Genomic DNA, 11,542 nt, shown 5'->3' on the forward strand with positions numbered 1-11,542 from the left:
CGCTGCCCGGGCCGGGCGCCGGGTGCGGCGAGTCGGCCGCACTTGGCCGCCGCCCCCTCGCGGAGCGCGGAATTGGCCGGGCGCGGGGTTCCGTCCCCGGGACGCTGTCGGCGCTCCGAGAACCCCTCGGATCCTGGAAGTGACTTCACGCCTGACACAGACGCGTCCTTGTTAGCCCTCTGGAAGGGTCTTGTTAATTGGAAAAGATGGAGGCGTGCGCCCCAAACTTTTTTTGGATAGACATCTCCGGCCAAATGGGGCCATTAAATTTTTTTTTTAAATTTATTTATTTATTTATTTAGTGTGTGTGTGTGTGTGTGTGTGTAGCCAGTTCAGCCCACCAGGGGCGGGGCTGGCTGGCATGTGGTGCTGGGGATTGAACCGCAGTCCCTGTGCTTCTGTTTAGCTTAGCTTGTTCTAAGTAGGTGCTTTAGACCACTGAGCCATCTCACCAGCCCCAGGGGCCATTAAATTTTATTACCCAAAACTCCATCCAAATTCTGCTTTCCCCAGACTCGCCCTTCTCATTCCAGGCGTCCATACTCACACTCGGGTGAAAAACAAGCCCCCCGCGCCCCGTCCTTATTTTCTTTCAGTTCATTTAACCAGTAAGTTCCTTGTGCTCGAGTTGGAAGCTACTCTGATCGCTTGCTCTCCAGTCTCATTGCTATTATTTTATTTGGAGCTAGGGTTCCCCAAAGCTTCCGTACTGGTTTCCCTGATTATATTCTCATGCTCCAACATTGTTCTTATGCTGACACCCAAAAAGATTTAAATTTGAAAGCTAAGTTTTTAGTTTAATCGAAGCTGTGCATGCGTATGCTTAAATATAGTCAAGCGTATCTGAAACGATTGTTCGGAAAATTAGCAGTTCCTCTTGCCCATAATCAGTCTCACCAAAGGAAAGTGCTTTCCTCTTTTTCAGTTTTTCTTTCTTTTTTTTGAATGTAGCTCAGGCTGGCTTAGAATTCACTGTGTAGCCCAGGCTGGTCTCAAACCTGCAGTGATCTCCCGCTCTAGTCTTCTGATTGCTGGGATTATAGGTGTGCACTACCGCCCCTTCTCCCTTTTAAAAATTGTTTAGCTGGTCATGTTCTTACCACTGATTTCAAAATCGTTTAAGTCATTTAGCAGAATACTTAGATTCAGCAGATTTTTACCTTCTGGAACTCTTTATGCCTTCCAACCTGCTCAGTTTTGCTGGTTGTCTTCTGTGACTGTTGCAATTTTAACTCCTTGGTCACCACTAGTTAACTTGCATTGCAGAGACAAAGCAGGCCTCGTGGGTGGGTGTAGTGACCTATGCCGGTAATCCCAGATACTCTGTAGGCTGAAAGAGGAGGAACCAGTTTAAGATCAATTTGGGCAATTTAGAGAGACTGTGTCAAATTTTTTTTAAAAGGCTGAGGGTGTAGCTCAGTGGTAAAACATCTCTGGTTTCAGTCCTTAGTACCATAATAAATAATAAAGGGATAGGGATGTAGCTAAAATGTGAAGGCCTGGGGTTCTATTCAGGCATCTTGGCGAAAACAGCCTGGTTTGTTTTCTGATCGAGTATCATCTGTGTGTTTCTGGAAGCTAACAGGACCCTCCTACCTCTTTTATAAATTGATCACTCTTTTTTTTTTTCCTTTAAAGGCTACCTTTCTTTCTTCCTTTCTTTCTGTGTGTGTGTGTGTGTGTGTGTGTGGGTGTGTGTGTGTGTGGCCAGCTCAGCCCACCAGGGGGCGGGGCTGGCTGGCATGTGGTGCTGAGGGATTGAACCGGGGGTCCCTGTGCTTTGCTAAGCTTGTTTTGAGTAGGTGCTTTAGACCACTGAGCCATCTCACCAGCCCCTTTAAATTGATTAAGTTTATTGGTACATTTTAGATACTAACCCCTCTTTGATAAAGTGCTCAATCACTGATCATCTACATGTGTGGTGAATCTCAAACATTTTATGCTAAACAAAAGATTTTTTAAAATGTATTTAGTACATAGTCTACAGGGTCTCACTACACAGATTGGACTCATAGTGATCCTCCCAAGAGCTGGGTTTACAGGCACAAGCCACCAAACCCAGTCTCAGTGTGGGGCTCAGTGCGCCCCAGGGGCTGAGCTCTCTGGCCAGCCATTTATTTTTATTTTTATTTTTATTTTTTTTTAAAGCAGCAAGGTCTTGTGTAGTTGCCTGAGGTACCTTTCAACTTGGAATCCTCCTGCCTCCCCCCAAGTAGCTGGAAATACAGCATTTGTCACCACAAAATAGTGGTTATGTTCCTAATTTATCGAGAGGTGAATTTTGTTAAAATGTCCTTTCTCCATTACTGGTTTAATTCTTTTTTGGGGGGGGGGTACCAGAGATTGGACTCAGGACCCTGCACTTGCCAGGCAAGTGCTTATTCTACTGAGTTATCACCCCGTGCCTGGTTTAGTTCATTTATTGCAGTTTTCCTTATTTTCTGTTCATGGATATGGTTTAATGACAAATTTTAATTATTTTGGAGGCATTTCTGGCATCTGGCACTTGGTCATAATGTATAATTTTTATAACTTGATGGATTAGGCTTGTTAATATGTTGAGGATGTTTTTATTTAAGACAGGCTTTTTATAGTTCAGGCAGGCCTTGAACTGATAAGGTAGCCCATGTTGATCTTGAACTTGCATCTATCCTTCTGCCTCAGCTTCCCTTACTAGGCATGGGCCTCCTCCATGCCCAGTGTTCTTTTTATTTATTTATTTTTATTTTATTTTGTTGCCCAGTGTTCTTGTGTACCTTATTGTATATAGAGATATTATTGTGCTTTTTTTCCCCTTGTAGTCTCCATGAAATTAGATCTTGATTTTTTTTTTTTGTTTGCGTAATTAATAACTGAGTATCTTTTTGACAAGTTTCAGATTCAGAACCAGGCATGTATTAAAAAAAAAAAAAATTATTGTATTCAGGGTTTCACTATGCAGCTTGGACTCTAGTGATCCTTCATCTCAGCCTTTCCCGTGCTGGGATTGCAGTCAGGGCCAGCATGGCATGCAGTACCAGGGATCAAACTTGGGTCCTTGCACTTGCCAGGTAGGTGCTTAGACCACTGAGCTATCTCCTCAGCCCACAGGCATATCTTCTTGTCTGAACTATCAGTAGCATTTGTTTTTCTTCCTTGGTTTGTGTATGTGTTACTGGGAAATTGAACCCAGTGCTTTGTACTGAACTACATCCCAACATACTTTATTTTTGTTTTGTTTTTAGGTTTTTGAGACAAGGTTTCTCCATGTAGTTCAGTGGTGTTGGAATAATGAAAATAGCCTAACCCTAACCTTACTATTTTAGCCAAAAATATTTCACTCAAACACATCAATCATTTAGATCTAACTTCTCATGTAGAGAAAATTCAAAGAAAAAAGAAAAATACTACACCACCACCTCTCTGAGGACCAATCAGACCAATCTAAAATTGCAACACATATGAGCCAGCCTTGTCAGTAAATCAGTGCCCCTGCGGAGAAGGGAGTGCTAGACTGAGACAGACTTAAGGGATGGAACAACCAGTAGGCACCATCAATGTACATCTAATTCAATGTGATTTCAACAGGCAAACTATCATGAGCCATTTCTTGGGTCTCCTTGGAAAGTTTGAAAAGTCTGTATATTAGATGAAATGAAAATTTACTGAAATCAATAGGTAGAAATTGTTTAATGAAGGGCTGGCTTCATAGCTCAGTGGACTAAAGTGCCTGCTTAGGCAGAGCATGGTAGCTGAGGGTCGAACCCCAGTGTGTGGTGCTGGCCTGCTGGGCAGGCTGAGATAGTAATTGAGACTGGGCATGGTGGCGCACGCCTGTAATCCCAGCACTTGGGAGGCTGAAAACAGGAGAATCCCATCGAGTCTGATCTATGTAGTGCGACCCTGCAGACCCTGCAGACGCTGTAGACCCTGTCCTAAATAACAGGAAAAAAATTGTTTAGTGAATAGAGCAGGCTGCAAAGTAACATGAAAAATTTGATTGCAGGCTTGGGGAAAACTACAAAAATCTACAACTGGGCATAGAAAAGGACAAGGGGAAGTGTTAACTAAAGGATTGATACTAATCTCTGAGTAGTTGGAATATCATGCTTCTATATTTTATGTTTAATTGTCTGCATCTTCTAATTTTCTCCGCGGAGGGCCTGGTGGATACCCCCTTAGCCGGAGCTTGGAACAGACTCACGGCCGACGCAGTGAGTTCAATGGCTGAGGTGAGGCACCCCCGGGGCCTCATAACCCAATTCAGACTACTCTAATTTTCTACGAAGATTATGTACTGCTTTAGTAAGTTTTCATCTAAAAATGGGCAAATAGCTGGACATGGTGGGACAAGCCTGTTTCCAGCAGGGTGAGAGACTGAGGCAGGAGGATCCCTAATTCAAGCCCAATCTGAGCAATTTAGCAGCATAGCAAGACCCTTAGCAAAACACAATTTTGTTTTGTTTTGAACTACATTGGAGGGCCAGCGATTTAGTTCAAAAGCGCAGCACCTGGATGGCAAGTGCAAAGTTCTGAATTTGATTCCTGGTACCAAAAGAAAAAAGTATTTTGGAGGCTGGTTGTGGTGGTGCATACCTGTAATGCCAGCACTTGGAAGGCTGAGGCAGGAGGACACCGCAAGTTCCCAGCCTAGGATACTTAGTGAGTTCAAGGCCAGCCTGAACTGTAAAGTGAGATAATGGCTCATTCAGGTGTAAACACATGGCCTCTCCAGATTGACCCATCGAAAGGGTAGCGAAGGGTAGCGCCCTCGTGACCCAGTTGTTTTCTCACCCCCCAGCATTGCTGCTTTGGGGATCAGCCCTTCTACATGAACATGGATGTGAAAGAAACTTCACTTCAGTTACAACTGTAGTGTTTTTGTGGGGGCCTGGAGAGGAACACAGATCCATTTGTACTTCCCACTATCTTACCCTGAAACTCTTCTCACCTCAGGGAACCCTTTCACTTGTCCTTGATTGGGTTTTGACATACCATACTAGTTTCTGTTTTGGACCCCTTGTATTGGCTTATGTGTATATTGACCTTGAATACTTATTTTTCCAAATTTCCACATGCCTGACTCTGTTTTGTTTTTTTTTTAACTGCCATTGGGGTGGGGGGAGACGGGGCGTGGTACTGTGTGCCTGTAATCCCAGCTCTTGGGAGGCTATAAAACAGGTGGATCTGGATCACTATGAGGCCAATCTAGTAGTGAGACCCTGAACACCCTGTAGACCCTTCCCTAAAAATACAAAAAAAAAAAAATAATAATAATAATAATAATAAATAAATAAACTGCCATTTGGGCCAGCGAGATAGCTCAGTAGACTAAAGTGCCTGCTTAGGCAAGCCCAGGGACCTCAGATTCCTGGCACCACATGCCTTGCCAGCCCTGCTACTAGGGTGGGCTGAGCCGGCCCAAGTCCAGACGTGGTGGCGCATACCTGTAATCCCAGTGCCAGGGAGGCTTAAAGCAGGAGGATCACTATGAGTTGGATCCACATAGTGAGACCCTATAGACCCTGCAGACCCTGTACCAAATACATTTTTAAAAAAACCAAAAACTCTGCCATAATTATTTTAGTTTTCAGATTTTATTTGTGGTTCCCCCCGTCTTAAAAGATTATTGAGGACATTAGTTATAAAGGGTTTTCTTAAATTTTTAGGTTTCTTTTCTCCCTTGGCTCCTGTACGCATTTTGTCTCTTCTGAACTCCTCCGCTTTGAGTCTTGCCTTTGATTTTGGGGGCTTTCTCAACTGTTTATTAGTGATTGGTTTGTTGCGAATAAAGTATGTACAAGCTGGTGGGAACACACACACAGGCTTCTTGGCACTTGCTGTGTGAGGTCCTGCCCCACTTCGGGATGCTGCCAATAAGAAGCACGTCATCAGATGCTTTGTTTCAACCTGGCCCAGAACTGTGAGCGAAAACAAATCTCTTTATAACTTAAAAAAAAAAGAAAAAGAAAAAAACCCAATCTGTTGTAGGTATAGTAGTATCAAAACAGTAGTATTTGTAATGGCCCCAGATTGAAAACACCTCCAGTGTCCATCAACAGTAGAGTAGAAATAAATTGTGGTGTAGACATATAATGGAATACTGTTTGGGAAAAGGATGAATGAACTGCAGCTGCTTGCTGGATGTAGGTGTCTCTTGCAAGCATGCTGTTAAGTATAGACGCTAGACACAGACGTCCGTGTTGTGGGCTTCTGTATGGTTCATGTTCAAGGCAAAACTCATCTCTGGTGTTAGTCATACAGTGGTTGCCTACGGAGGGGCGGAGTGGCTAGTGCCTGGAAAGGGGTGCGTCTTCTGGGGTGCTGGTTATATTTTGTCCTTTGAATGAGATCCAGAATTGCAGTGTGTCATTTTCTTGAGCTGTATTTCCTATTTGTGTGATATGTGGTATGTGCACATCAAACGAAAGTTGAATCTCTTGTTGCATTGGGTTTGTTTTTGAACCACTTAGAGAATGTGCACATATTGGATATTCAGGCAACCTTTTGTGGGGGAGTCCCTGAGTGCCACCGTCTGAAGACACGGCGTAGCTGTGTTTGTTTTTTCCGCCATATTTAACTGGAAGCCTTCTGTATTTTTTCTAAATCTCATTTAGAGACAAAGCAAGTTATCTTTTGCAATACTAAGGATTTAACCCAGGCCATTGCACATGCTAAGTGAGTGCTTCACCACTGATGTACAGCCCTAGCCTTTTTTTTGGGGGGGGGATGGGGAGTAGGTGGGTGGATCAAACCCAGAACTTTGCACTTGCCAGGCAGGTGCTTGTGCCACTGAGCTATACCCCCCCACATACCCCAGCCATCTTTTATTTTGAGACAAGGTCTTATTAAGTTGCCCAAATAGGCCTTGAACTTATGATTCTCCTGCTTCAGCCTCTCAGGTAGCTGGCATTATAGCCGTATGCTATCCTGCCCCAGGAAAGGCAATGTATCTTTTATTATTATTATTATTATTATTATTGTCATTATTATTTTATTATTTTATGTATTTAGTACAGGCTGTGGTCTATAGGGTTTCACTACATGAATCGGACTTGTAGTGATTCTCCTGTTTTCAGCCACCCAAGTGCTGGGATTACAGGCATGTGCCACCATGCCCATTCTCACTTGCTGTCTCAGTGCACCCTGGGGGCAGGGCTGGCAAGGCACGCTGGGTTTGAACCCTAGTCCTTGCGTCTGCCTAAGCAGGTGCTTTAATCCGCTGAGCTGTCTGGCCAGTCCTATGGCAATGTATCTTTTGTAAGATACCCAAGATGAGACAGAAGCATCATTTCTTCTTCAAGAAGCACATTCCTAGAGTTGAAGTTGCCAGTCAGCAGATATTTACAAAAGACAAGTCCATGTCCTTCTGGACTGTGCAGCATAGCAGAAACTGTAAGCTCTAGTATAAACAGGATGAGTTCTAGAAGGGAAATAACTGCTATGAAGGACTAGGAGAGGGAGAATGTAGCATTGTTTTAAGGCAGGGAAGGCTTCCCTAAGTTACTTATGTTGTAGTTAGAGAAAGAATAAGGGAAAAATTCAACTTTTATCTTAGTGATCATTTTGCTTGATGTGAACCTCTTTACTCGTATCTGTCTGACCACCCTGTTGTGTGATTTCAGGTGGAGAGTATAGTGAAGATGATGTAAGTGAATTAGTGAAGGAAGATGAAGTCGATGGTGAAGAGCAGACACAGAAAACCAAAGGGAAAAAAAGAAAAGCTCAGAGCATTCCGGCCAGGTGATGCTGCGCTCAAGGCCCTTAGAAGTCAGGGGCTGATTGCTGAGATTGGTCTCATACAGAATCCCACCTACACTACATCCCCAGCCCTTCTGGAGAGACAGCATCTTGCTAAGTCACTGAATTTTGATCTTCCTGCTCATCTTCTCAGGGTGTTGAGATTATAGGTGTCTACTTCCGTGTCTGACCTTCATACTTTCTTAAATTTTTTGAGTCAAGGTCTTGCTAAGTCCCTTAATTACCAGGCTTGGGATCAAACTTGTGATTCCCTTGCCTTAGCCACAAGAGTGCTCAGATTATAGGAGGGCATTTTTTTTTTTTTTTTTAAATTTTGTTTTGTTTTTTGTTTTTGGTGGAACTGGGGATTGAACTCAGACACTTGCACTTGCCAGGGAAGCGCTTATTCCACTGAGCCATCTCCCGGCCCCGGTGTGCGGTATTATGCCCAGTTTTATGATAGATCTTTTTTAAATGATGACAAAGTTTATTTGAAAAAATAAAGAATGTGGGAGAAACTGGCTCTGCAAAGTGAGCTTGGGCCAAGTAAAAGAGGAAAAAGCAAGATGGAAGTATATCCTCGAGGACACAGGGCGGGCTGTCATGAGGAAGCCACGATAGCGGGTAGATTTCTTTTTTTTTTTTTTTGGCTGTACTGGGGTTTGAACTCAGGGCCTTGCACTTGCTAGGCAAGGGGATAGATTTCTTATTGACAGGATTTCCAACTCTTTTCTCTTTGAGGGAAATATTTGTTAATATTTTAGAATTAAAAAAAAATTTAGAATTCTTGGTTTCTGCAAGCCTAAAAAATTTCAGGTTTTTATTTTTAAAATTATAAGCTTTGTTGAACTGGTTAAAACAAAATATTAATATTAAAAAGGGCTTGATGCTTTGCCCTGAAGAGCTCCGTTACTGAAGATACTTTGTGCAGGAACAACATGTATGCAAGTATTTCCAATCTTTGTGGGGTTTTTTTTTTCTCTTTTTAAAAAGTACAAATGCTTAACACACCTTACGTATAATTTTTCATTTTGCTTATTTCTTAGTGGTACTATGACAGCGCCTTTAGACATTGTTCATTCTTTTCAACTACTACATAGGATTATATGGATAGGTCTTACTTTAAACATTTCTGTATTGCAGAACACTTAGATTGTACCTAGTCTTTACTACAGTGAACAAGACTGTAGTGAATATTCTTTGTACAAGTTTTAATTACATGAGTAAGTAACTCTGAGTCAAATTTGTAGGTGTGGAATTGTTTGAGCTAAGGATATGTGAAGTTAAATTTTTAAAAATAGTAGATTTCCTTCCATAGACCTGATATTTAATTATACTCTGACCAAAAACTAGGAAAATTCTGATAGGGTATGTAACTCTAATGCAGATTTTATTTTTTTAGTTTTTTGAGATAGGGTCTCATTGTGCCATCCAGGCCGATTTTGAACTCACCATGAAGTTCGTGTTGGCCCCAGATGCTCAGTGATCCTCCTGCATTAGCCTCCCAAGTGCCGGGATTGCAGCGTGCACCACCATGCCTGGCATGAAGGCGTCTTCTAAGAAGTCTTTTTCCTTATTGGTGTTTCTGTCTTCCTGGGGATTAGAGCAAAACCATATTGTGGTTTATGAAAAGGAAAAAAAAAATTTTTTAGATACTGGGTAACTCATCAAAGTCAAAATAGTATAAAAGGCCGTTCTTTTAGAGTTGTGCGCCCAGTCCTTTCGTCCACCGGTTGTGAGCTGTGTCTACTTTTCATTTCTTTACAAAGTGGGATGAAACATTGACATTTTTTCCATGACAACTTTTTAAAGAAATAATGCAGATAAGTTTGAGCTTTTTCAGAAAAGAATTTGCAGCTTCTTAAAAGGTCAAAAAATACGGGGTGTATTTTGTCCTTAGAACACTAAATAGTAATCCTGAGTGATTTTATGCATTTTCTTAGTGAATATAGCTGGTTATCATTTAGAACACTGTATTTTGATTCAAAATAATTGGAAATGCTAATAATTGAACAAGTCCAGTTCTTTTTTTCTTCCACAAAATCATTTTACCTCTGTTGGTCCCCTTGTTATGTTTATTACTACGGTAGTTCCAAATTTGAATTATTTACTTATTTAGTGGTTTTTTTGTTGTTGTTTGTTTGTTTTTTTGTGGAACCGGGGATTGAACTCAGGCCCTTGCGCTTGCCGGGGAAGCGCTTATTCCACTGAGCCATCTCCCCGGCCCTTATTTAGTGTTTTACTTATACAAGTTATGATGGAATTGAGGAAGCGATAACAGGTCATTTCCGTTGTCTTCCTTTTGACTTCCTTTTCTTTCCTTTTCTTGGTGACTGTTGGTGATCAGGAAGAGAAAACAAAGTGGCTTCCTGTTAGAAGAAGAGGAGGAAACCAAGGCAGAATCTGGAGGAAGCAGCAGTGAGGAGGATGAGGTAGACAAGCAGGACAGGGGCGCTGGGCCCGAGGACACGAGGAGAAAGGAGGATGAGCTCTGGGCCAGCTTCCTCAACGACGTGGGACCAAAATCAAAAGTGCCCCCAAGTACACAGGTGACGGTAAGCTTAGGGGCTAAGGTGATAAGTACCTCTCCAGAAACACTCTTCCTTCCCCTGGTAGTTTTTTTTGTTGAATTTACCATCTAAGATTTGAATCTTACAGCAAACAGGCTAAATGCCTTTTTGATAGTACCTTCTTTACCAAGTGAAAAGTGAAGTATTCCTTATGATAGGAACATTAGCCAATTTCTAGTCAAGCCTATTTGTAGTTTAAATTTTCAATAGGTCTTTAATAACTGATTAGAAATAAAACATTTAAGAACAGCAGTACACAGCATGATCAGATGGGCTCTTTCCAGTTTGGTGAAACTAACTACTTTTCTTGCTTTTTTCATAGACAGGAGAACAGGCTGAAGAGACAAGTTCAAGTAAATCTTTGGTCAAAGCAGAAGAGCTAGAGAAACCAAAAGAAGCAGAAAAGGTTAAAATCACCAAGGTGTTTGATTTCGCCGGTGAAGAAGTAAGGTAAGGAGGCTTGTATACAAATTGAAATTAGTTCTTTAAAAATGGGCCACGTGTGGTGGCTGCAAACACTGGTATCCTAGTTATTCGGGAGCCTGAGGCATGAGGCTGTCAGGTTTGAGGTCAGACTGGGCAGCTTGATGAGACCTTGTCTCAGATTTATAAGTGAAAAGCCCTGCAAGTGTAACTTGTGCAGAGCACTTGCCTAGCATACGTGAAGCCCTGGATTGCATCCCCAGAACTGCAAAAAGAAAACAAAACATGAGTGTCTTTCTAAATGGGATTAGACATGTGTCCTCATTCCAGCCATCTTACTATTTTGCATAAGTTTATATTTCTGCTTGCTCTTTGCCATGCTTTGTGTCTTTGAATAAGTCGTCATTTCTTTTTGAACTTTCCGTGGCTAAATTGGAGCCCCAGTGAGCCTCCCAAAGTTAAGTAAGAATTGAAAGTGCTAGGAGCAAAATTTGGTTCCAGTATTATTTCCTCATTTTGAAATCATTGTTTAGATTGTTATCAGATTTGTTTCCTGTGTCATTTTAGTCAAAGCAGATGCCTGGGCAGGTGTGGTGGCACGCACCTGGCATCACAGCGCTCAGTTTCAAGGTAGCCTGGTTACAGCGCGTTAAACGTGGCCCCTTCTTGGCTATTTAAATTTTATTTATGAGCAGGTACGGGGTGCACGTCTATCATCCCAGTGCTGGCGAGCTGAGGCAGAGGATCATTGCAGGTTCAAGGCCAGCCTTGGTGACAGAGTATATGTGTGTGTGTGTGTGTGTGTGTGTGTGTGACCAGGGATTGAACCC

At 42.3% G+C, this 11,542-nt stretch overlaps 1 protein-coding gene across 3 annotated transcripts in view; it reads left to right on the top strand.

Moving 5' to 3' along the window:
* Cfdp1 (craniofacial development protein 1) overlaps positions 1-11,542 on the top strand; it is a 147,250-nt gene that overhangs the window by 420 nt on the left and 135,288 nt on the right. For 2 of the 3 annotated variants that reach the window (XM_023709403.1, XM_004625779.2), the window contains exons 2-4: positions 7,605-7,722; positions 10,067-10,274; positions 10,612-10,739. In XM_023709403.1, coding sequence (XP_023565171.1) covers positions 7,605-7,722; positions 10,067-10,274; positions 10,612-10,739 — 454 coding nt within the window. The remainder of the gene's footprint in view (positions 1-7,604; positions 7,723-10,066; positions 10,275-10,611; positions 10,740-11,542) is intronic. The other variant, XM_023709402.1, reaches the window with a different exon arrangement.

Source organism: Octodon degus, unplaced genomic scaffold, assembly GCF_000260255.1.
Source record: "Octodon degus isolate 3935 unplaced genomic scaffold, OctDeg1.0 scaffold00011, whole genome shotgun sequence".
Lineage (NCBI taxonomy): Eukaryota > Metazoa > Chordata > Mammalia > Rodentia > Octodontidae > Octodon > Octodon degus.